The sequence below is a fragment of the Meleagris gallopavo genome, chromosome 22 (assembly GCF_000146605.3).
Source record: "Meleagris gallopavo isolate NT-WF06-2002-E0010 breed Aviagen turkey brand Nicholas breeding stock chromosome 22, Turkey_5.1, whole genome shotgun sequence".
NCBI classification, from domain to species: Eukaryota; Metazoa; Chordata; class Aves; order Galliformes; family Phasianidae; genus Meleagris; species Meleagris gallopavo.
Window position 1 is genome coordinate 1090516 of NC_015032.2, and position 25946 is coordinate 1116461.

The following is a 25946-nucleotide window of genomic DNA, read 5'->3' on the forward strand; positions in this document are numbered from 1 at the left end:
GGTGTTGCAGCGGGTCCTCCCGCCTGCCGTCTCTCTGAACTTTCTTTGGAAAAATCTCTCGGCTCTTGTTTCACCAGCCGTTCCTGACGTTACCCGTTCTTCTTAGTGACTTTCTTACCCCCCTCGCTGTGCCGGGGCTAGGCAGGACAACCGGCTGTTGCCTCCTCGGTGGACTCCTGCGAGGGCCCCGCATCGGGCGTGCCGTGGCAGTGGATGGCGGTGGCTGTTGGCGTGTAGCCCGCGAGGTGTTGTGGAGCCCCGGCGGTGCGCAGAGGTACGGTGTTGGTGTTGTGGGGGGCACCTGTCCTCTGGTCGGTGTTTGCCTCCCTGCTATGCTCCTGCACGCGAGGTTGGCTGGGAAGGACGCCTGTGTGAGAGCGATGGGTGCTCTCTGACAATGCAGAGTTGTAAACAGAAGCGATGTTTTGTGGAAAGTTTAAACACAGAGCGGAGCTTTGCACCTTTTCTGAGGTATGCTGCTTGGTTTGGCGTACGCGTGTCTGCCCTGGTAGCACGTTGGCTTATTCCACTGCGGCTCTTCAGCTTGTGGACATCTGCAACGCTGTGGTTGCTATACTGGAAGTATCTGAAATAATTTTTTTGGGGAATGTTCCTTGTGCACAAAAGATTTATCTGTTCCAGGAAGCAGATGTGGTCTTGCATGAAACTGGTTTTCAGGTGGTTACGTTCTTACCTGCCTTGTAAACTGCTGATTGAAATTGCAAGATATGAAAGAATGTAATTGAATCCTTTCACTGTAGGATTGCCTGATTTTTCTTAAGGTTGTAATATGAAACCAGCCTTAATTTTTTATATGCGTTTTTAATAAAAATCTGAAAAGCATAGTTGTATCTCTTATTTGTAAGCCTGCTGTTAAATGTCCTTGAAGATCTGTGCGTATATCTGCTCGTCTTGATTCCTTCTGCCAGGGGGAGTTTGTGGATGGTCTAGTTGTAATTCTTTGTAATTTCATTTTGATAATGATGCTCATAACAGTAAACTGCATGTTTGGGTTTTCTGAGGTGCAGACAGGTGTTTGTTCTTGGAGTAGTTCTTTTCTGGGTAATGTTGCAGGGAAGGAAATCTTCAGTATGAAGTTGTATATGAAGTGTTGAAAAAGGAAGAGGTTTTCCATCCCTTCTTTAAAATACCAAATGTATATGTTGCCTTGTAAAATGTTCAGCTCTGTTTTATTTTTTATTGAGTTGTAATCCCAGGAAGACATTTTGTACTTTCAAGGATGAAAAGCCTGGGTGTTTGGTCAGGATATGGATTATGAAACAGCAGATTATGAGTGAAAGTACCGTACTTCAGCAGGGAGGTCTTACAGCATGCTCCGTGCAGGTACTGGCTGGAGGTGGCTCTGAGCAGTGCCCTTTCATCATTTGGCCTGGCTCCTGGGGAGGGCCTGTAGGGAGACTTAGAGACGTGATGTGTGTTGCTCTGTTGGAATTAGAAAATGCACAGTTGGAGAAAGGACTGCTGGTGTTACTGATGGAGCGAGGGTTTGTGAAAATCTAGAATTGTCAAGTATCTGATTTCTAATCTTTTGAAAGAGTGATTGGCTCACCTGTTGGAAATGGGGAACTTGAAAAATTCTTCGAATGTTTTGTGGTTCTTGCTATGTTTTGTCAAAGGCATTCACGTCCCAAACTATACGGGAACTGCAATGCAGTTATTGAAATACAGGGAGAAGGTATTAGAAAATGTGCTCTTACTCTTGTGTGTTGTATGTCACAGTTCCTTGTGGTGGTTGCAGGTTTGAACTTTCTGTATATACAGTTCTTTGTGGACTGTTACTGCTGTTGTGTTGCCTGCATTGATTTTTGCCTCCATTTATTCTTTATTGCAGTCTAAAAGTTGGTTTTAATTGGTTGCCCACAGGATTGGCTTGGCTTCTGCTACTTGTTAAGAAAAAAACATCTGTCTTTGCAGGTAAGAGACTTCGAATTGAAGACTTCTTTTTTATGCATATTGAGTATATCTTAATAAATAATTAAAGCTTCTGGAATCCCTGACTCGATATCAGAACATTTGGGTCAAATTGTCCATAGGTGGTCTTTTTCTTTTGACTCCCACTGGTGATGGTCCTTCTGGCAGCGGTGTGCTCACGGAACAGAGTTTTCTGCCATACTCAGTGTTTGTTATTTCATCAGCATGTGGCAGTCTGTAATGCTCTCCCAGTTATTTTGCTCTGTTTGAAAACGTAGCTAGTTCTCTGCAGGCTGCAGGTCTGCCTGTCTCCTGCTATTGGAGCGTGGAAGTCTATAGTAACTGGCTCTGATTAAGTTTTGCAGCATTTAAAAGTATCAGTCATTTCTGAGCTAAATCAGACCTTTCCTAATCTAACAAGTTAACTTTTTAGCATAAAAAAGTAAATTAAAAATAACGAGGAAAACCTTGTAGCCTGCAGTTGTAGGTATTGCTGGACAATCTCAGCATGGGTACTTCAAAATCTTCCTACAGCCAGAATGTTATTTCAATTCTTCATCCAACAACTTCTAGATACATTGTGTGTATACCATGTAGGTACTGTACATTAATGCTCCCTGGGGACCAAATTGAATCTTCAAATCAAGGCAGGTTTAAAAGAGAATTATGCATCTTGGACTGCTGCTCTTGTGGTATCGTGTCAGTTCATGCTGTGACCCAGCCCTCCTGCTTGTCTCACTGACCAGCACACAGACGAAGTAGCATTGCACTCCTCTAGTCTGACATCAGCGTCTTAAGAGTGTGTTGAAAATGCTGTGTGTCAAGATTCATCAAAAGACTTGGGTTAATTGTAGGCAGGTTTTTACTTTCCCCCTCTGACTGCATTGTTACTGGGAATGGCTCATTTCTGGCGTAACTTTGGGATAAAGTCTCTGGAAGAGAATCTCAGGTATGTGAGTAACAGTGGAAGAGCACTTGTGTGTGAAGTAGCTGAGGAGCAGCAGCTCTGGCAGCCCGGCGCAGAGCCTGGCAGCGGGCAGAACCCCTTTTGGATATGCTGCCTCTGCACCTACATTGTTCTTTGGGAAGCAAACGTGGCACTACGTGAGCAGGCTGTGCTGTTACGGGTAGTGTGAAAGTTGGCACATGTCGCTTATTGTCTCTTCAGTGCACCTTGAAATAAATCTGACTTATGTGGAATTTGGCCTCTTGTTACTGCCTTATGATTTTTTTTTCTTTAAATCACAGAAGCAAAATTAATGCTTTTCTTAAAACACTGAAATCATAATAAATTTTGCAGCAGTTATGCTTTTATGTTTTGAGTTAATAAAATACTTTTTCCAAAAATATTTGACTTAGTCCTTAAAGTTTTTGTTTATGTCATGCCACTGTTAGCTTTTGCTTAATATTGAGCACTTGTTTTGTATCACATGTGGCATTAGTTAGGCTGAGGTCATTAGGACTGGATTTTTGGCAAGTCTATTCCTAAGCGGCTATTTGTGTTCTTGTGGCAGTAACTATGTAGTGAGCATAGATAGCATGCTTAGTAACAAAACTTCGATACTTTTTATCACTTTTAATGAAGCTTTGAATATAATGTGAGGTTGAGACTTTGTGTTATCCCAGAAGCTTTATCAGTGTTTGAATGCTTGAAGTCTTCAAGAGTTCTTGTAGCCTTATCTGCTAATGTGCCTTCTGGGCTGGATTCCCTGAACCACCAGGAAGCGTGGCTGCCTGCGAGCTGTCAGCTCTGCCCGTGTGCCTTCTGCTGCAGCACATCTGAGAAGAAAGGTTGCCAGTGTTGAACTCACAGCCATGTCAGGTTGTCGTAAGGAAGTGACTGTGAGAAAGTAATCTTCCACTAAACAGCAGAAACTTGAAATGTCAGAGTTGGGATACATAAAAAGCTTCAGAAATTAATTTCTTTGTGTGATACAGAACATACAAGTTTTACTGTTAATATCTTAGTTTTACAAGTGTAGGTGTAAAACAAGGGATACTTTTATACCCCTTGGTTGCCTGTGGATCAACTAATTAGAAAGCAATCCTGTAGCTTTGAGGTAATGAGGTAAACAAACGTTTTGCAATTGCAGTTACTGTGGCTTCCTTAAAGTAAGCAGAACTTTCATTTTAAGTTCAGCTTCAGAGCTGGCTGTTGATATTGGGCAAATTGAAATCTGCAGAATCGTTGAAAAATACTGCAGTGCAAAAAGCCTCGTGTGCTTTCTTGGATGTGTACTTAGCATAGGCAGTTCCTGCTTTGTTCTGTTTATTTTTCATGTGGACCACTTGTTCTGTTGGAAAATGATTGATTGGGCAGTGAACGTTATCGTTGAGTGAAATGTAAGCATGCCTAGAAGAGATGGATGCCGCGTGTTCTGTCAGTTGCCTTGCAGCGAGTAGGGAAAGTTGGTTTTCAGAAATGAATCCTTGAGGCTGAGCGTGTATTTTTCTGTTGCTGCACCTGATGAAGTAACGAGTTTCCTGGTGGTTTGTAGAGGCTGATTTGTCACATTTTCGTATTTGTTGTGGAAGCTGAATTCTCTTGCTCAGGTTGGCCCAGTGAGGAGTCAGGCACTCGTTTGCAGTGGGAGCAGCTGCAGAGCTGATGCTGTGCTGGGGGCTTCTCTGCTGTTTGCTTGAGGGACAGGAGGACTCCTCACATGGCTCCTGCCCTGTAATACTGTGTGTTGCACAAGGTCATTGGTGTGTGGGAGAGGTTATCTCTGCTTTATGGGCAACAAAATGATGTATTTAAGTTCATTACTCCACTTGAGTAACCTGAAGTCCTGTTATGCAAACAAAAGAATTTTCTTCCATGTAGAATAATTGTTAAGTCTTATTTCCATGAAGTACTGAATTCAGCCTTATGCCACGTTAAATTGTTGGGCGCTGGTTCTATCTAGTAGGTCAGAATGCATTTCTGGTGCTTCTATGCTAAGATTTCTGGAAGACTTAGGCAGGCAAACGTAGCTGGCTGAAATTTGACTGTAATGCTGGGATGCTGTACTTAAGGAATACCAGTGCCGAGCACTAGCTGTCAGTTGGTCATAGCTATGGTATGTTGCCAAAATGTGGTCTCTTTGGTGCTCTGCCTCCTGGTGTTGCATTGTGTCATCTGGTTCATTCTCGATTTCAAAGGCCTAATGAGTATTTTAACACCATTTATATGTGACTAATGGGAGCCTTCAAGCTCTTCCATACAGTTACTGAGCTGGCCCGTGCTCTGGGAGGTCAGGAAGAGATGAAGCAGGTCAAATAGAAACACTGCTGCTGAGTGTTTAGAGTAAGAATGCCTTCTGAACTGGTGAATAAATGTGTTGATATTGTTATGATGCTTTTAGAGGCTTGAGGGAAGGCATGTTGAGAATAAGTGAGAATTACCTCATTTTCTTCTTATCTTGAACTTTTGATGTGACCTCAGGGGGTCAGGATTGATCTTAAGCTTCCAGTAACCTCAGCTGGTTATTTAAAGTAATTTACTTGTGCCAGAGACTGAAAGTGTAATATTAGACAGCATGTCTACAACTATTAAAAAGTTACTCCTTCATTCTGGAAGGTTTAAAGGCCAACTGTCTAGCAAGAAGGTGCATACATGTCAATCTAGCTCAGGTGTGCTCTGTGAAATCAGAATATGTCTTGGTACAGCTTATAGCTGCTTGTTTTTCTGTTAACTGGACCTCCTGCTTTTGGTAGGAGAAAAATCTGGATGGCCCTCATAAGGACGTGTGATTCACACTGATATCCATAATGATATCTTTCGTAACCTGCTGTATATTCTCAGCCCTCATCACCTGGCAGGAGATAAAATTCCTCCCTAAATGGAAAAGAGAACAGTTTATTGCCCATACTAGTGCAGAAATTTTGTCAGTTGCTTTGCCAGGTACAGTGAATATCCTATCAGTTATGTTATATCAGTATGCTAACTTGACTTTGTTTGGGTAAATAAATCTTGCTTATGTTCCATCAAATATTCAGATATGGGTATGATACTTTTGATTTTTGCTGTTCCCCAGGTGTCCTTTTTTCCCTTTGGTTATAACTTTTACTTTTTGCACTGATGCTTGTGGGTCTTGGTGTAAGATATTTTGGAATTTCTAGTGCAAAATGTACACGAATTATGTTGGTTAATGCTTAATGCTTCAATTTGTGGGAAGTAAACACGAATAAGGAACTTGGAATATGAACATGCTTAATTTTTACCAGATGTTGTTAGGAGTATGTAAACAAATATAGTAGGTGGGGTCTGTAGGTAATTGCATGGTGCCATAAACAGTAGTCTGACATAGCCGTTGCCTTTTCTCATCTGCAGGTGTGTGTTGTTTCAGCGCAGCATGGCTGTGGTCATCCGCTTGCAAGGTCTCCCGATTGTGGCGGGGACCATGGACATCCGCCACTTCTTCTCTGGATTGACCATTCCCGATGGGGGCGTGCATATTGTAGGGGGTGAACTGGGTGAGGCTTTCATCGTTTTTGCCACTGATGAAGATGCAAGGCTTGGTATGATGCGCACAGGTGGTACAATTAAAGGGTCAAAAGTAACACTGTTACTGAGCAGTAAAACTGAAATGCAAAACATGATAGAGCTCAGCCGTAGACGTTTTGAAACTGCTAACCTAGATATGCCGCCAGCAAATGCTAGCAGGTCGGGACCACCTCCTAGTTCTGGGATGAGTGGAAGGGTTAACTTGCCTACTACTGTACCTAACTTTAATAATCCTTCTCCTAGCGTAGTAACAGCTTCCACTACTGTGCATGAGAGCAATAAAAACATATCCACATTTTCTACTGCCAGTATGGGGACTGCACCTCCAAATCTTGGAAATACTTTTGGTAGCCCCACGTTTAGCTCAACTATACCCAGTACAGCGTCCCCGATGAACACAGTTCCTCCTCCACCGATCCCTCCTATTCCAGCTATGCCGTCTTTGCCACCAATGCCTTCTATTCCTCCAATTCCTGTTCCTCCTCCCGTACCCACACTGCCTCCTGTTCCTCCGGTCCCACCAATACCCCCTGTGCCCCCAGTACCCCCAATGACACCTATACCTCCCATATCAGGAATGCCTCCTCTGAATCCTCCACCTGTAGCACCTTTACCCACTGGAATGAATGGGTCTGGAGCAGCAGTGAATATGAACAGCGGCCTGAATCCATTGTTTATTGGTCCCATGAATCCTGTAAATCCTATCCAGATGAATTCGCAAAGTAGCGTCAAACCAATTCCAATCAATCCAGATGATTTGTACGTCAGCGTTCATGGAATGCCCTTCTCTGCGACAGAATCTGATGTGAAAGAATTTTTCCTTGGGCTCCGTGTGGATGCGATCCATATGCTGAAGGATCATGTAGGTCGAAATAATGGAAATGGACTAGTGAAATTTTTTTCTCCTCAAGATACGTTTGAAGCACTGAAACGAAACAGAATGCTGATGATTCAGCGGTATGTTGAAGTTAGTCCTGCAACAGAGAGACAGTGGGTGGCTGCCGGAGGCCACATAACGTTCAAGCAAACCATGGGCCCCTCTGGGCAACCACACCCTCCTCCTCCACAGCCTCATTCTAGGTCCAAATCTCCCAGCGGACAGAAGAGGTCCCGGTCACGATCTCCCCACGAACAGGGGTTCTGTGTTTATTTAAAAGGTCTTCCCTTTGAGTCGGAGAACAAGCATGTGATCGATTTTTTTAAAAAGCTGGATATAGTTGAAGACAGCATCTATATAGCTTATGGACCTAATGGGAAGGCAATTGGGGAGGGTTTTGTGGAGTTCAGGAATGAAGCTGATTACAAAGCAGCTTTGTGTCATCATAAGCAGTACATAGGGAATCGTTTTATTCAAGTTCATCCAATTACTAAAAAGGCAATGTTAGAAAAGATAGATCTGATTCGTAAAAGGTTGCAGAATTTCAACTATGACCAGAGAGAAATCATCATGAATGCTGAGGCGGAGTCAGGCTCGCCAAAGCTGTGTGCACATATATCTAATATTCCATACAATATAACAAAAATGGAAATTCTTCAGTTTCTAGAGGGACTGGCAGTAGAAGAAAACTCTGTACAAATTCTTGTTGATAATAACGGGCAAGGTTTAGGACAAGCGCTGGTTCAGTTCAAAGCTGAAGATGATGCTCGTAAAGCAGAGCGTTTGCACCGTAAAAAGCTGAATGGAAGAGATGTTGTTTTACGTTTGATTACTGTAGAAGAAATGAGAGATATTGAGAGAAACCCACCGTCTCAAGGGAAAAAAATCCTGAAAATACCAATACAAGGAAACGTAGCTGTGCCGGGAGCACAGCCCCCTGCTGGAGATGAGCATGCCTTCTTGGGAGGAAATCCTAAGGATGCAAACAACGGTCCTCCGTTCAATTTCCCCAGTAATTTTAGTGGGTCTGGCACGTTCGGTCCGCCTCTGCCACCACCTGGCATAGGTGGCTTTCCTGATGCTAGACCGGGAATACCTGCGGTTGCAAGCGCTGGTTTGCCTGGTGCAGGTATTGAGGTCCCGGGTTTTGCAGGCGGTCCTGCTAATTTGAGTGGACCATCGGGTTTTGGAGGGGGCCCTCAGAATTTTGGTAACGGTCCTGGCAATCTAAGTGGGCCTCCTGGCTTTGCTGGTGGTCCTCCAGGAATTGCCGGTGGTCTTGGGCATTTAGGTGGGCCTCCCGCGTTCGGACCCGGACCAGGAAATATTCATATTGGTGGACCCCCGGGTTTTGGAACGGGGTCTGGGAAGCCAGGACCAACTGTCATTAAAGTGCAAAATATGCCCTTCACTGTTTCTGTGGATGAAATTTTGGATTTCTTTTATGGTTACCAAGTGATCCCTGGTTCGGTGTGCTTAAAATACAATGAAAAAGGCATGCCCACGGGAGAAGCGATGGTTGCATTTGAGTCTCGTGATGAAGCGATGGCAGCAGTCGTTGATTTAAATGACAGGCCTATAGGCTCAAGAAAAGTAAAGCTTGTTTTAGGGTAGCTGTTAATATGGAGTAGTTGTAGAATAGGTATTCATAGTGCTGTGACAAATGCATCCGGATTGGTTTTTATAGTATTTCCAGGATAGAACCTGTGGATTGTTTAAATTGTAAACCAGACTTGTTTTGATAAGACAGAGCACTGCGTTAGCCGTGACAGAAGAAACACTGCGAGGATACATGCGCAGTGGATTTTCCCGTACAGATGTGTGGAGAAGGTAGGCAGGTTATTTTTCATCATAGACGTTTGGTGAGCTATGCTGGGCACAGTGCTTATCAAGGAACCTTGGCTGGTTTTCCGTAGTTTCGGATAAGGGAAATAGATGAAGTCAGTGAAGCTCTTCAGTGAGTGCTCTTGCAAGCCATTGTAAAATAGATAGCTATTTCTAGATTTGGTTAAAAGCTGGCTGAATTTGCTTTGTTTACAGGTCAAAGCTTTGTTTAAAGTCCTGATTTTACTCTGCAACTGAACGAATTCTGAGTGTACACAGATTAATTGTTTTGTGTATGTATTTTTATTTTTCCAAGATTCTCACTGTATGAACAGTTGAATTATGCCCATTGCTGATGTGTCTACCAAACTAATTCCTATAAGTATGAGCAGAATCGTTCTGTAAAATTCAAGCTGTTCTTTGTGGAATAACCTTTAGTTATTTATATATTGCAATTATAACTGTGCAGAATAAGACTTTTGCCACGAGTATAGCTAACCTCAAACATTATATGAGTTTTATAGTACGTTTAAAACATTTGCAGTAGAAGTAACAACTTGAAAATGCTCATAATTGTTTAAGTAGCTTGATTTGTTAGGATTACGTGAATCACTTGGGATAGGATCTTTGACACTAGTTGGATATTGATGTTGTATTTCTCATGTGTCTCTTGACCTCCTTACGTAGAGTCTCTGCTGAGAGAACCAAAGCGGTGATTATTAGTTGAAGATTGGAGTCCAGCTAAAGTTTTAAATTAGTTTCTATGTGAAAGAAGCTTTTATCTTCAGCAACTCTGTCATGAATTACTGCTATGGGTGAATTGAGAGATAAAAATTTATTTTTCTCCAAAACTTGAAAATACTGAGTTTACTATATATTTTTGCAATAAACTTGTGCTGTTGTTGTATTCCAAGTCTGTAAAGAGTTGCCATTTTCTTTGCTGTACAGTAAAACCCTTTCATGGAAAATTGGAAAGGAAGTAATAACACGAGTGACAAGTATAGAAATTCTTGGTTCATCCTTGCTTGGCTGATGATAAATTTTTCAAATTGGGGACATTGCCTGAAAAATCCCACTATTCCCTGCAAATCATTGTACTTAAACATAGCAATCTTTAAACTGTTTTTTTTTTGCTTTGATTTTTTTTTTTTTAATTTATTTTATTTTTTGGATAAGGAAAAACAGTGCCTTTTGGTGTTGCCTATCACGGAACACTGAAGTGTATGGTCAGGCAAAATTGAGAGGTGCAAGTGGCAACAGTTTTATTCCCGTGGTGTGTAGGAGAGCTTTGGAAACCTGTGCGGCGCTGCATCCTGAGAGGATTCCCCAGTACAGGAATGTGTGGAAGGATTGTACAAAGGTGTACTTCAATAAAGAGGCGGTTGCATTACACAGATGCTTCTGTAATTCATTAGCATAATTTTGTTTTGACAGGTTACTAGGTGGTCCCAACTTTGGAAAAGTCATGTGATTTGTATATACTGTTTAAAATTAAGCCTCCTGTTAATAAAGCTGTCTGTCTCTGAAGCTTCATATTATGCGTTTCAACAGTCTTTGGGAGTAATGTTTCAACAGTAGATCTTTGTTTTTGGTTTTTTTCTCTTTGAAAGTCTGAAAGTCCTCTTGCTGATGTCAGAAAGATGTGTGACTAGGAGTCAAACTTTTCAGTTTATTTCTAAAGTTTTGCTCTTTGTTTTTTAAACAACTTTTATTAAAGTTTCATACTATATTGGATTTATTTGGGTGCTTGTTTCTTCATGTTTCACATTAGAATAAAATGACCGAAAAGGAAAACTTGGCTTAATTGTTCACAGAACTGCTTTCAGATATTTTAGTGTGTTGATTTGTGGAAACTGGTGATAACTGCTTTTCACATTCAAATGAATCACAGCAATGCTTGCCTTGTTGTGAAATGTAATTAAACTACAGGTGTCTGGAATTAGATGCACAGTTTTGTGTTACTTTCTTTTGATTTCATGTCCCTTGATCCTCTTGGTAATGGATACAGGGTTATTGGTGTTTGCGTTAGACACGGCATATTCTGTGACACATGCTTGTTGTGTGCCTTTTCCTTTGGCTTTCTAAAAGAGCAGGTTTATCTTGGAAATCATCTTCTGATTCTTGATTTTCTGAATGGTCTGAAGATGTTTAAATGCTTGTCTTAAACAAACCACAAAGTAAGTGAATACAAAAATCCATTGGTTTTGGGAATACGGACATGGATGGAATGCTGAAGTGAAGGATTTGGGGCAAGGAGCAGGCTCCTCATTTCCCAAGTAGCTGGTGCTTTTTTATTTTTTAGTTTAAGTTAGGAATTATGTAGGCTCTTGGGGAGGATAGGACGTCCTAGCATGCATATGATTTGAGTATGTAGTATGAACAATATAATTGTTACCCAAACGGTTACAATTGATCTTTTAAAACACATACAGAGAAAAGCTGGTTATTGAGTGTCACTTGCAAATATCAAAAGTTTGCTGTAACAGCTCACTTTCATGGTAGAAGCAGCCTTAAAATGAACACAGTATTGAACTGTGGAGGATACTCTGCTTTTAAGAGATCGTGGAACTCAATGTGACGAAGTTTTTCATATGTGTAAACATCTGCAAAAAAAACAGCCGTAAATAGAGGGTTGGGCCTCTGAGGTCCTGTCTCCACTGTGCAAGGTATGTAACTGCACTCATACACTTCCAGGCTGTTTGCTAGTGGGGATAGCAGTAGAAAGAATCAGCTGATGGGCGCTACATAAATCCACAGCTGTTGTGACTTTGATGCCTGGAGCGCCAGGAGCTGACGTCCTCAGCCTGGTTGGAACGTGCAGTCACTGAAACTGCTGCTGCACCTTCGTATAAGGACAGAAGGTACTTAACCTGTGTTACCAAGTGGCTACGCTGCATTCTTGGCAGTTCCTTTAAGTGTTGCTATCTAGGCACTGCTTGTGAAAGTGACATAGTGTTACATACATACCATGTCAAAAACTATGCTCATTTGACAGAGATCATCACTTTCACAAGAAAGAGTATGACTTAAAAATTATTCAGCAATTAACTTGTGACCCACGTGTATGAATTTTAACAGCCAGATGACAGTGTAACATTGAGGTTACTAAGTTTTCCAGCAGTTACACAGATGTTACGATTGTATTTTTTAAACAAAGCTGAACTCTGTGATACCACTGGCAGAACTCTGTCAGCAAAGAAGTGGTGTTTGTGTTATTGCCACATTTTCCTTGTAGACTTAGAAACTTGAGGCTTTGCAGGTTGTAAGAACAGGGGAAGGTACTTTCTGAAATAAATGTTCATTTCATAGCATTTAATATTCTTGAATGTCTGCTCTAAATTTGTTGTGAGTGGAAAGGAAGGTCGATGCAAAAACAAAGGCTAGGTTTGCTTCAGTTGATGCTGAGGGTCTGCTTTGTAAAGAATGTCCCTGCTGCTCAGTTCTGCTAAGCTGGTCAGGCTGTCCTTAACAAAGTTGTTGCCTGCATGAAACTGTTTCTCTCTGAGGCTTTGTTGGTGCCATGAAGACTGCAGACCCTAGAGAATGTAATTCATATTTCTTCCCATTTACTCAGACACCTGTGGTGTGCTAACTGTAAATCACAACTTCAGTGATCTTCCTCAGTCTGTTCATGTGGTGGTTCCAAAGCCAGGTGCAGCAGTGAGTGCTGCTGGGCCTCACTTCTTGTTGAGATCTGTGCGCCTCTGAACCATGTTAGACTTCCAGCCTACAAAAAGGGAACAACTTGCTGTTCTGAACCTCTTAAAGCCACTGTTTGGACTACAGACCACTCATTGAGAGCAGATGTTTCTGGGTGATTGTTCAGATATACGGGTTAGACCCGTAACCAGTGGATGGCAGTTCCTGTTTCATACAAAGACAAGTGCAAAACAGAGGTCAACTTCTAACTTCGGTAAGGTAATTGTTGGAAGGAAGCAGTTCTGAAACTGAACTGGTATAATAGGAAATAGTTACCTTAAATTCTGTTTTTGTGGAGGTTTTTCAGAAACTGTGCCTTTGGCCTGGAAGCAGCGTTGCTGGAAAAATGCTTGTCTTTGCCCCCCTGCAGGTTTGCTGATGCTGCCAGCTGTTCTGTGGGCGTATGGCTTGCATGGCTTTGGGAAAACCACAGTAGTTGTGTATAGTTAAATGGCTCTTCCTCCCTGGGGAAGAGGAAGTAAAACTGTCTGATAAATGCTTCTGAAGGAGCAGTAACCTCAGGGGAGCTTTTCATGTTGGTTTTCAGCGGTGAGAACGTGATTGTTGGTGAAAGATTTGGCTTTCCCACAGAAAGAGAATCAGTTGGTGGTATGTATTTGACTAAGGCTTGCAGCGGCGTACTGAGCTCCCTGCTCTTTCACTAACTTTTATGATCAGGTAGGTATGCTCCAGCTTGTTTTTATATAGATGAATGTAATTTTCTCAGAGTTTTGTTCCTACGCGGAATGTGTCTGGGTGTTGTTTGTGCTTGGAGCACTTGCCACTGTCCTGACTTGGAAGCTTCTCGCTTGCGGGCATAAATATCAAATGGAAAAAACGAGTAGCCCTGGATGTGTTTCTTTTCCATAGCTCCAGCCCAAGCACCGGTGGTGGTTCGCAGGTGATGGATGGCTTAGCTGGGCCTCTTCACCCACGGACACTCGCTTCTGTTAAGCTTCCTTTGTTGTCATTTTTCTGTCTTCATGTGTGTGTACATAGCATGGCAACTTAGGAGAGAAGCGAGCAGACAAATTCTGACCTAAGTTTTGTTACTGCTTCATTAGAGTCTAAGGTGCATTTTCTTTACCTTTCCCATACGTCGTTGGGGGAGTACAGCTTCCCTGTGAATTTCAAGATGGAAAATTAGGACTTGGCAGGTTTGCACAGGAGAGACAGGGTCTGATCCTTCCTGAAACTCCCTTGGTTGGCTTAGTTTGACTTTTTGGACGTGTTGCTGCTTTTTGGGGGCTGGTGACCTTTTGAAATATTCCTACTGTAGTTACAGTATTGTAAAGAATCCATAGAATGATATCACTCTTTATTTCTGACCATCTGAAATTAGGCAGGGCTTCCAGCTAGCTGTTTCATAGGTCCAAACAGTGAGTATCATTTCAATCATTTCTCACTATATGCAGTTACATGGGTATAGCATTGCCCAGTGTGACAATAGAAAGCTTAGAAATGCTTTCTAGCTGCTTGGAAATCATGGTGGACTTAGAGTGGGAAAATAGCAGTATAGACAGAAACCTAACATACTTCAGAAATTTCTTGTACTTAATTTTGCATGTCTTTTTCTAATAAAACTCACAGGGCTGCTATTGCTTACTAAGATTTCATGCTGCTGTGATGACATCTGCCAGAATGTGCTCCATGAAGTCAGCTTTTTCAAAGCTGTTGTTTTCAGCAGCATAACCAAAGTGTGGCTGCTTGTTTTGACAGGACAACGGATGTGGGATGTGAAAATTCCTTACTTGTTTGAACAGGAAGCTCAACTCAAAATTAAATGCTGGTTTCTTATGCTGTTTTGTTGTTAGCCAAATGTCTCTAATAAGAGAACAATATGTATAAACCCTGCGTTCTTCAGGAAAGCTAAATGCAACCAGCTGCAAAAGCAAAGAGCTAATGGAAGTGAAAACAGGCACTAGCAGTTCTTTGACTGAAGGCAGGGAAGCCCCTGCTCTATAGGGTGGAGGGGAGGTGGAATTAAATATTATTAATTGACCTGTCCTGGATTCCTCTGCTATGTTACAGCATTGCTACAGAGACTTGTGTCTGTAGGTCTAGTCCTGTATGAATGCAGGGGTGGGTGTCACAGCACACAGTTATTTATCTATGGACCTCAGTGCTTTTGAGAGGCCAGGTAAGTGTGTGCAGGGTGGTAATGTGTCAGCGTTTCAAGTTAATGAAGTGTTAGCTTTCACATCAGTGAAATGTTACTAGGGTTAAAGTTGTGGCAAAATTTTCACCTTGGCTTTAGAAAAAGCACCAAGTGATGTCTTAAAGTCTAATGAAAATAATTTGTGGTTCAGAAACTTCAGTACTGAGCTGAACAGTGAGTAGCCAGTTAAACTGCTAAACGAATCTGAAACTTAAGTTATTAATAGTAGAATGTGAAGTATGTAATCTAAGTGGTTTGCTGTTGATTATCAGGGACATTTAAACCTGAGTACTTTACAAACCTGAGTACTTTACAAACCTGAGTACTTTACAAACCTGAGTACTTTACAAACCTGAGTACTTTACAAACTCTTACATTTTCTTAAGTTTTCAATCAGAATTATTTTTGGTCAGTTCTGCTCAAAGATATTCAGAGACAACTGTATATGTTCTTCACTTCTGCAGTACTGCCTGTGTGAACATAAAAGAATTCTGGGCACACTGTATGCTCCTGTGGCACCTTAAAGAGAAGATAGATAAGTATATCTGAGAGCACATCCCGCCACAACGCTGTACTGCACAGAGGATGCTTTTCATCCGGACTCTAATCCAGACTTCTGGGTAATTGACACCATATTCTTGTTTAGCTGCTAATCCAAATAGCATTTCTTCCTTGCAGTGCAAGCAAGATATCATGCTGCTGCTTTGAATAAGTTAGTATTTAGTTACTCTTAATTATCCTGGCAGCAGGAAGAAGAATGCAACAAGTTTTTGATGTACTCAACAGCTTGTGCTTTAGCATTAAGCTTCTTGTGTTAAAATTTGTCCTTTTTTATGCGTTTAAAAAAAAGGCAAATTTTTGACAGCAATGAGTAAGTTTCCTGATACCAGAAACGCTTTGTTTTAAAAAACAAAACAAAACAAAACACAACAACACAATAAAACTTAAACTATCATGTAATAAAAATCCTAATAGTAGTCCTCACATAATGTATCTCTGTGACATACAGGCTGGCTTTGCACAGCAGCCTGGCTGAATACGACCATAGTGTCATCTAATTGTTGTTGCACACTGGAAGGTGAAAGGTGAGAGAGATCCCCGTAACCAAGTTCTGCACTTCCCACAGTGAGGTGGTAGAAGTGTGTAACATTTCATTCTCGCTTGTTTAGTCTTGAAAGGGTGGAAGAATTGTTTTGAATGCTTTTAAAGAGCAGCGCACAGTCCAGGGTCGCTTGCCTGTAAAAAAAATAAAAAAAAAAAAAAAAGGAAAACATGCAGGTTTATCATTTTGTGATCCTTCTTCTGTTACTGCATTAGGTACAGATAAAAGCTCTGTTGATAGAGAATCTGTGAGCAAAGTTAGCTTGCTGAACCTTCTGATGTTTTCTCCTGACCTCTTGCCTGACTTGGACATTTTGCCATTCTATCTCTGGTGCCCAAAGGAGCTGCAATTTGTGACTTGTTTTCCAGGTTCCACCTAATGGTGGTAACTCTGTGTTAGCTACAAGGAGAATGTAATTCAATTCATGCTTTTACAGCTGGAAACTTACTTTATTATTATCATCAAATAATAGTTGTGTTGCTGAAAATACTTACCTCTCCCTTTGTTTGTCATACTTATTAAAAACATTATTTTAGCTATTTATGCGACTTTGAGAAAATGAAGATGTGCATGAGAGAATCCAGGGCTTAGTAGTATGGCTATTAAGTGGTTCTTAGGATCTTAGTTTGCAGAGGTCTGAATGTTTTTTGAAGGGTGTGGGAACCCCTTTTGTAGCAAATTCAAAGACAACAGGTTTTTAGGGAAGAAGTTGAAAATCAGTGCTGTATATATAGGGGGCAGTCAGGAGAAGCACCTGAAGTTCTGATTGCAGTTGTGGAATCTGTCTTCCGATGACAGGAGAATGTATTTCTGTTTTGACCCGGTAGTGCTGAGATAAGTGGAGCAACTTGCATTTGCAGCTATACTGTCTGACTTCATGCTTCTGGGAATGTAGGCTGACAGGAGGCATTGGATCTGGAGGACAGAAAATGCATGGCAGGTAAATGCCTTGTGCTTTCCTGGCACTTCTCTTTATTCAGCCTTCTGTCATTTGTCTGAGTGGGGAAGAGGAAAAAAGGGAATTCCTTTACCAATCCTTTCCTTAGTTCTTTGATATCAGGCTCTTGTGATGATGGCTTTTTGGAGGCTTTTCTTTTCTGAAGCATTGTTATTCTGCAGTAAATTAGGATGGAGGAATGAAGACGTAGCGCCGCAGATGGTAATGATCAAGTGACAAAGAGGTGCTGGGGCTGTGAAACTTTTTCTTTAAAAGAACTTAACTCAAATGGACAAAGAAAATAATAAAAAACAGCATTGGCACAAGAAAATCTAAACTGGCAATGATCTAAGAAAATAAATCTAAGAAATCAATTTTCTTATGAGCCTTGCAGGATAGTCGTACAGGATCTGTTTCTAGATCGTATTCCAATAGGAGCTGGATTTAAGATTAAAGTCCATAAAGAATAAAGAGACAACTTGATAGATACCTTCTGCTTCATGTCCTTACTCATTATCAGGTTAAAACTTGCCCTGGAATCATTACTGCACAGTGACAACCCAGAATAAACCATGCAGAGTTCCTCTGGGATATCTCAACTTTTCTGGTAATAAATTTTCAGTCCAATAAAAGCAAGAAACATGGTTTGCTTTTCACTAAGTGGTGGCCACTGTTTTCACTAAAAATTCTTAAGTTATATGAATCCATTTGGTAAAGCAGCAAAGCTTTTTGGTAAAATGCACTGCTGACTTGTTTCTTTTTAAAGCTTTATTTTGGTGCCAAGCTGTTTTTGTTGTGTGTACTATTCTAAAAAGATGTACATCACTGACTTATGGCATTAAGTCACCTGTGTAACATGGCTGATTTCAAGGGAGTGGGTGAAATCATGAAGGCTCTAGAAGAGGAATGGGATGTTTTAGATATGACTTTTGGGAAGGGTACAAGATGTTAGGGGGAGCAAAATGACACCAAGGAGTGTCCTCAGAAATGTTGGGTGTGTGTAAGAAGAGGTTTGCTGCAGTACTTGCAGCCCGGGTTGTGGTGTACATGAACCACAGAGGAGGAATGTGGTGGTGTCTTCCATCTCTGCTTGAAGAGTTCTGACTCAAAAGTGGAGGACTGAGCCATAACCAACTTAGTTGGTGGATTGGGGCGTAGGACAAAATCTCAATGTATTTGTGCCTGACATGGCAATAGCTAAGAACACTGAGGGGAGGAGTGAAGCCTTACTTGAGAAGGGCAAAAGATGCTCTGCGATGTGCAGTGATGTGTTGGATTATTACAGAGGTCAGTGTGTTTGAGCTGGTAAGTGTTCTTTTTAACATTTCAGTCATTTTTGTGACTCACGGGGGAAAAAAAAAAGAAAAGAAAAGCAACTGAATAAAGGTTTAAGGAAAGTATTGAAAGACTCTTACTTGACGGGAGAAGTTATTGAGCAATTCAAGTGTTGCAGTTATGGTTCTACCTTAAGCCAAATCAGTGATTGACTTGAAAGCCCTAATTTGCTTTAGCTTAGTTTTTAAAGATTGCTTGATATTCTGCTATTAAGTGTTATGGAACCTTGAGGTGCTTTTTCTGTCACGTGGAAAACTTGGAAAAGTAGCTCTTGTTTTGTAGCAGGCTTTACTTTGAGGTGTTAGTTTGTAATAAGTAGCATTGCTATGGGGTTCAAGCTAGTGTTTGAATCAGAGACGATCAGTTTCCTTGTCTCATCAGAAATAAGGAGAACATACAAGTGAGGACAGAGGCCTTTCTTCTGAGCTTGTTGGTTATGACTAAACGGACCTTTTTAGAATGTCCTAAGCTTGCTGTTTGTATTACCACCAACAGGAACTGCCCGTTTTCAGTTTATTCCTGGGCATGTCTCAGGGGTCAGTTTGCCACAACACCACTGCAGCGTGTGGGTCAGTAGATACAAAAAATAAAATTCTGGTGGCGATACTGGAGCTTCAGGACTCACTTGGAGCCAGTTCAGTAAGTAGAAGCAGAGGATAACTTCCATGTATATTCAGTAGTGCTGCAGTCACATAGTCATCAATATGTGTGTTCTTCTGTGGCTTGGATTCAAATTCAGAGCTCAGAAAGAATTTGCTGCGTGCCCAGCTGCCAACCTGCCCTCCTCTGGTCATTGCTGGGTCGCCTCTGTGCCAGCACAGCCTGAACAGTGCTGTGGATGGAGGAGGGTCTGTAAAACAAGATGTGTGGGGGGTGGCTGAAGTCGCTGGGTTTGCTGGGCCCAGAGCAGGCTGAAGGCAGCCCTCATGGCGACTGCAGCTCCTCACAGGGAGCGGAGGGCAGCGCTGAGCTCTGTTCTGTGTGACAGTAACAGGGCCTGAGGAACAGCACAGAGCTGTGTCGGGGGGGTCAGCGAAAGGCCGAGCCCAGAGGTTGGTGGGCATGGCACGGGCTGCCAGGGCAGCGGGCACGGCCTGAGCTGCTGGAGCTCCGGGAGCGCTGGGACACCAACCTCAGCCGTAGGGTTTGGGTTGGGGCGCTGCTGTGCAGAGCCACGTGTTGGACTCAGCGATTTGTGTGGGTTTCTTCCAAAACCGGAGGGGATCCCGTGGTGCTGTGGTTCTATGAAACCCATCATCTTTCCACTGTGTGCCTGTCCTGGGTGCTCTTCCCAGCCCTTCAGCTGTTGGGTAATAACCCTTCAGTATGGCATCAAGCAACCAGAACACCTTGGCTAGAAAGCTGCTTTTAATGTTTTGTTCAGTGAATAGCTTTTGGTTGGAGTTTTGCGTCAAATTTGTAATAATAGCTTATTAACAAATATGAGATTAGTCCATCAAAATACATGACGACAGGTAACTTGAAACACAGCATAGAGAACAGGGATCTATTACCCACCTGCAGAAGTTCCTAGCACTAGTCCTACCTGTCACCTCTCCAGCCCTCTGGGTAATGAAATGGTGGAAGATGGTAATCAGTTATGTTTTCCACAAAGGTCAGTGCTGTGCTCTGGGGCCCTGGGAGACCCAATGTGCTGCAGAGGGGCTGGATTTGCTGGTAGTCATCCTGGGCTGTGATCTTACTAACGGGAGTATCTTCATCTCGTTTTGAAATGGAGATGTGTTTTAGCGCTCCTACTGATACAAATCTAGCCTTATGGTTTCTGCTAGGGCCTCACAGGGCTCAGGAAATAAGATGGGATTTTTATTTTAATACATTTAGAAAGTGGAGCTGAGACTACCTCTGCACCAGCACTTGCTTCATAATATAGAAACCCAAAATGTTACAGGCTGTCTTATGAAAGGTGAACTAGTAAAGGTGAACTGAGAATCACTGCTTCTGACAGTCTGGACACACATATCGTGTGAGGAGAACATAAATTTTTTGAAGAAATTAAGGTGATATCTGCATAACATGGGATTAAACCAAGCAGCAAACAGGGTGGCTACGTTAGGTTGGGAAATATCAGATTTATTAACTGAGAATTTGTTACAAATGCTGGGTATTGAGCTGTTGGGAAGTACAGGGCCTAAGTGATGGAAGATGCTGTTGCTGGTACGTAGTGCTGGTAGTATTGCTGGCATTTGTGTTGTGCTTGTGAGCAGAGTGGAAAGCAGAAGCTACAGCCAGTACCAAATAACCTCACTGAATGTAGCTGTTTGTGAGTTGTGTGTTGGTACTTCAAACTGAGATCTTAAATAGATGTGCTATATTTGGTGTACACTGACGTAATGTAAGTGGTGTGTACACAAGGATGTAGTTGGTAAGGATTTATTAGTGATATTAACTGGTAATAAACTGCAGGTTTTCTTATCCTGAATCCTTGCTTCTAGGAGGTCGGCACTGAAAATAATGCCTCCTATTTTATGATGATGGCTCACAATGTGAGAGGCAGATGTTGGTGGGATGGCAGTAGAGTTTGAACCTTCCCACCATTCTGTTTTCCATTCCGTTCTGTTGCTGTGTGACGGATGGCAGCAGAGGGGCAGTCTGACAGAACGGTGTCTGACATGGGAGCGCGTGTGGGAGCAAAGGAATTGAGCTCTTCCATGTAGAAGATATTGCACCCATTGATGTTTGTCAGTGCTTGCTGGAAGTTTATGGAGACCAAACTGTGAGCACAGTGAGGCAATGGGTGGTGTCTTTCACATTGCTGTTGCTGCTGCTGAAAGAAAGCTGTGTTCCAGACAGCCATGCAGATTTTTATGAGCACGGCATGCAGGCTCTTATTCATTGCTGGCGAAAATGCATAGCTAATGGTGTTCAGAAGTACTGATTTCTAGCTGATAATTTGTTTTATCAAATAGTGTTATTGTGTTCTTTATATCTGTAGTTTCCATAGAAATAAATAGGAGACATTACTTTCAGAGTGACCTATATATTATTTCCTATGTGGAGTAGTTAAAACCAAGCTGACCCATGACTGGATTCTGTGTTAATATTGGCATTTCTCTACAAAAGATGCCACGTCTGGCTCTCCCAAATGACAGCACTCCTATTGCAGGAGGATAAGTACAGGGGAGTTTGTGCTTCAAACACCAGTGTGGCATTTTGGGGAAATGTGAGACCCTCTAAGGCTATAAATTTGGACAGCGCTCTTTTTCTGAGGCTTTCTTCAAACGTAGGTAGGCGTTGGTTTCTTATTTCACTTTTGATTTCCTCTTATGCTTTGGTAAGCAAGTAGAATCATTGGAGTGATAGCTAGGGAGGAGTATGTATGTTACTATTACTTATCTACGGAGTTGATTTTGTTTATATTGGAGAATGCTTTTTATTCTGTAAAAAGTGGATTTTTCTGTAGTACTATGCGGAGTGTTGGAAGTTGTGAAAGGCATAGAAAAAGAAGCAGATAAGGAATGATCCTTCTGCATGCCTGACATGCATTTACTATGTGATTTTCCTATAAAGTAGGATATTTTTTTTTGTCTCAGTTCCAACGTTCATTACCTTGCTGAAATCTTCCAACTTATTTATTGATGTGCTTCAATTCAGTGTAGGACTGCTCTGGAACTATGAAATGGGAAGTATATTTCTGTGTGTGTGCTATATGGCTCTTGGAGTACGCGACCATCTTTGCAGTGAAGAGGTGGTATGCATGGCAAGACTTAAAATCATTTTGGCGTTTTTAGTCTGGACCTGTTTGGTTGTCTGAGCAGTTCTTAAGGTATGTTTCTTTGAGTCCAGAACCAGTCTGCATTTTACTTGAATAACTGGAATGACTTCTGGTTGAGCAGTGTAAGACTTGTCTGGAGAGTCACTGGAGTACGTGTGAGATCTTACATAGACTCTGTGCATTGTATCCTGCTCTCAAGTTCATAAGAATAACACAAGTGATGTATTTTTCCTCAAAATGTGAAGTTACATTATGTGCAATCCTAAGTAAAGGCCAAAGCGTAGGTGCCTGACAGACCTAAAGCTGAGTGCTGGAAGTTTGTCCTTCAGAATGTGCAGAAATCAGCTCAAGATGAAACTTCACAGGCAGTGCCTCTGAACAGCGAGGTCCCTGAGCTGAGAGCATTGGATTAAATGTGTGCAGCTGTTGTCAATACAAACTGTGGATCTTGGTTGGGTAACATAACATCTGTTGTGATTGTACAGGCTACTTCTAACAGCCACAGTGACCTTGTGGCTTGTTTATGTTGCCTTTATTCTGAACCTGCTTAGCTGTGGTGCTCCCAGTAGCTCTGTTTTATGTATTCTAAATAGAAGTTGAATTTATCTGTTTGTGTTTTATTTCTATTTGGCAAACTGAATATCTGCAGCTACAGTAGTTTTGTGACTCCCAGAGCATGCTGTAACTTAATCTCCTAGTGGCAAGTAAGTCAGAGGGACTTTGGTAAATGGTTGTTGCAAGCTGTTAAGGATCATTCTCTAATAAATGCTTTCTAAGTTGAATGTGTTTTTCATAGCTGTGTGGAAAGCACTTTGCTTTTGCTGTTGTTTTCATTTTGGAAATATACTTCATCTTCTGTAAACAGTCTCAAATAATAGATGTCAGTATTAGTCACCTAGGGATGTTGTGAGGGGAAAATAAGAAATCAGTGAGTTTCAGAATTTCTTTAACTGTTGAAAAACAGAAGACTTTTAGGTGTTGCAACAAATGTAAACAATGTTCTGTCACAGTAAAGGTGAATTAATGGAATTGTAAAAGCTAAATATATGTGTGTATGGGTGGATACATAAACATAACTGTGCTCTATGAAAATTCAATGAAGCAACACGAAAATTGTTTTTGTAATGTTGACTTGAAATCTGCAAGGTAAATGGGATTGTGTACTGTTCTTTGAGTGCACATAAAGGAAAAAAAGCAGGGCTATTAATAACACAAAAACAAACCCTAAGTTCTTTGTTTAATTACTCTAATTAGCCTGGGATCAGATCTGTCTCATTGAGCATAGTGATGACTTGAATCTATGTCATGTATCTATTATGCTGCATTGCTAAGAGAGAAAGCAGTTCTCCTTAGTCCGTGTTCCTTAAAACCATGCTGCCAGGGCAGTACTTACTCCTTGGAAGTAAGCTGGTAAATGCCACTGGGTAGTTGTCACAGAAGGTGATGACGGATGAAGGTAACATAGAGTTGTGCAGAAGTGCAGAGCATAGAGACTTAAGAGAAAGTGTTGCAGATTTTCTTATCCTTAAAGGCTGGGAGGCTGTATGAGATGTGGTGGTGAGCACAAGTGTTGACTGTCGGAGTCTTCACAGATTTCGGGGTGGCTCACTGCTCAGGGGTGAACAGAGCCTGAATGGAGGAGGGATGGAGATTAAAATCAACAGATGCGTTACACATAAACAATTCAGTTTATTTTATGAAGAGAGATAGTTACTAATGGAATGGAAGTAAATTTTTTTTAAAAAAAGAAGTGTGTTTTAGGAGGAAAAAGAATATTTGATCCACCAGTTACCATTAACCCCCATTTAAAAGTAACCAGCAGCTGAAGTTGGGGGCTGTATTCTCAACCTCTAAGGAGTTCCACAGTTTTTTTTCCCATTCAGTATTGCGTGTGGGAATTAATATGTTAATCTGATTTTTTTTTTTTTTTTTAAAAAAAAGCTTTTCAATGCAGGCAGGTCTCGAGATTTGCACTCCACTAACAGTGAGCAGGATAAATGGGCTAAAAGTGCTCACCTGGATAGAGGCCGAGCAGATCTCCGGGCTTGACTGAAGTGGGTTCTCTGAAGCAACCACCTACTCCTTGCTCTTGCTGTGAGATGTGTAGACTCATTCATGGTCCTGATTTTTCTCTTCTACTTACTAAAGGAATGGATTGAAACTGGAGAACACCACACAGTGTATTTGAAAAGCTGTGAAGTGAGAAGGCCCAGTGTGAGTTTCTGAAGGATATCTGTAGGCAGTGACACATAAACAAATGCTGGCTGAGGTTCAAAGTGATGTTTTCAGATGAAGCATGAATATTTTATCTGACTGTTAAGGATCCACCCTTCCCATAAGGTGCATTACCTGGTGTCCTGCGATCTCCAGAGAAGGAAGACCTAACAAAAAAGAGTCCTTTGTGGACTGTAGTTTCTTTTAGAAACAGTCCAGCTGTGTTGTGTTGCAAGGGAAACCTTAATGCTGTTACCACATCTTGAACAGTAGCATGAGACTGGCTTCTGTGAGTTAGCTATTGAAAGACAAGTCTTTGAAACAGTTATTTCATGTTTTCATTGCCACTGATCTGGAGAAGACATAGCAGGTGAGAGGTGATCTGGCTTCAGGTCCGTTGCTTCACTTTACCTTGGCTTCATTGTGTGGATTAACAGTTCCTATTGCAAACTTTCAGCTTTCCTTATTAGTCTCTGTAACATGAATAATTAGGGACTCGTTCCATGTGCAAATAAAGACCTGTAGTTAATATTTCCTGCCAGAAAAGGACAGCTGTTGTTTGGGAATGCTGGAAGTATAGTGGGAGATATTTCTTTGAGGTTTTAAACTTGTTTCCTGATCTGTTACGCTGTACCAGGACAGGACGGTGTCTCCCATTGGTGCAGAAATCTGCTGCAACAGAAAAAATGGGGAGAAATGTTGGCCTGAAAGTCAAGGCTGGCTGAGCTGGTCTTTGTTCTGTGTGCACGTGTAGAGCTGTTTGTAGACCTGCAGGCTGCACAGGTGTGGTGCTGTCAGCTAAATAAGGTGGTCTGGTGGAATGATACATGTAGGTAAAGGAAAAACTAATACTTGTGATGGTTGCAATTTTAGGAAAAAATACAGTACTTATTAAAGGTGACGATGGCATCTTTTTTGTGAATCTTACCTGGGGTTGGGTGCAGTTGAAGTGGAAGCCAGGGGCTTTAACCAGTCGTTTGAGCAGCTGTTCAGTGTTCAGACGAGCCTCTGTGAGGATGGTGGGTTAAAGCAGATGATGACGACCTTAGAAAGCCGAGCCGTGATCCTCTTTGTCTAAAGCTTCGCTAATTCTTTCTGCACGCTGTTTCTGTCCTGCTGCCATCGCGACAGCATCTGTAGTGCATTAAGTGACGTGGGTGACATCTGTCCAGGGAGACTGCGGGGTGGGAGCTGTGAGTGGGGTTAAACATTGCCCAGTAAAAGTTCATCTCTCCGTTCAGATTACTGATATTTACACCCAGCGAGCACGAGAAAGCCACGGAGAGTCGGCACCAGAACGACTGAACAACTCCCCTGGTTTTCCCAACAGTAGTGAAGTAGCTTCTCTAGGAAATAAATGTGAAAGCGCTTAGAACTTTCAAGCCGCCCAATCCTTTGTTTCAACGCTTATCTCCTAGCTTGGGTCCGGTTAGAGACCTGCGGCCGTTTCTCGGACGGAGCCGCGGTGCAGGGCAGGGAGGAAGGATCCGCCAGCGCTGCGTGCGGCGACCCAAAGCCGCCGTCGTTTTCCGAATAGCGAGCGCGAGGCCTGGGGGAGAGGCGTGCCCGGCGCTGAGAGCGGCGCCTCCTCGGCTCTTTCCGGGCCGCAGCCGGCAGCGAGAACGGCCCCGCTCCGTACGGCCGGATGG

General features: G+C 42.1%; 2 protein-coding genes across 4 annotated transcripts in view; both read left to right on the forward strand.

Moving 5' to 3' along the window:
• Nucleotides 1-195: 195 nt before the first annotated feature.
• The window catches only part of CPNE1 (copine 1), a 41586-nt gene continuing 15835 nt past the window's right edge, over nucleotides 196-25946 (forward strand). The window contains exons 1-2 of one of the 3 annotated variants that reach the window (XM_010722244.3): nucleotides 229-274; nucleotides 1885-1935. The gene's annotated coding sequence lies outside the window, so the exon portion shown is untranslated. Of the gene's footprint in view, nucleotides 275-1884; nucleotides 1936-21065; nucleotides 21085-25946 lie in introns of those variants that run through there. The other 2 variants (XM_010722245.3, XM_019622135.2) reach the window with 2 other exon arrangements.
• On the forward strand, nucleotides 1853-10853 carry RBM12 (RNA binding motif protein 12). Its single transcript, XM_010722243.2, has 2 exons — nucleotides 1853-1935; nucleotides 6245-10853. The coding sequence occupies exon 2, from the start codon at nucleotides 6267-6269 to the stop codon at nucleotides 8907-8909; it is 2643 nt and encodes an 880-aa protein (XP_010720545.1). The 5' UTR covers nucleotides 1853-1935; nucleotides 6245-6266; the 3' UTR covers nucleotides 8910-10853.

Excerpts from the sequence above, each read along its gene's own strand:
- RBM12 (XM_010722243.2), top strand. The coding sequence starts at position 6,267 with ATGGCTGTGGTCATCCGCTTGCAAGGTCTCCCGATTGTGGCGGGGACC.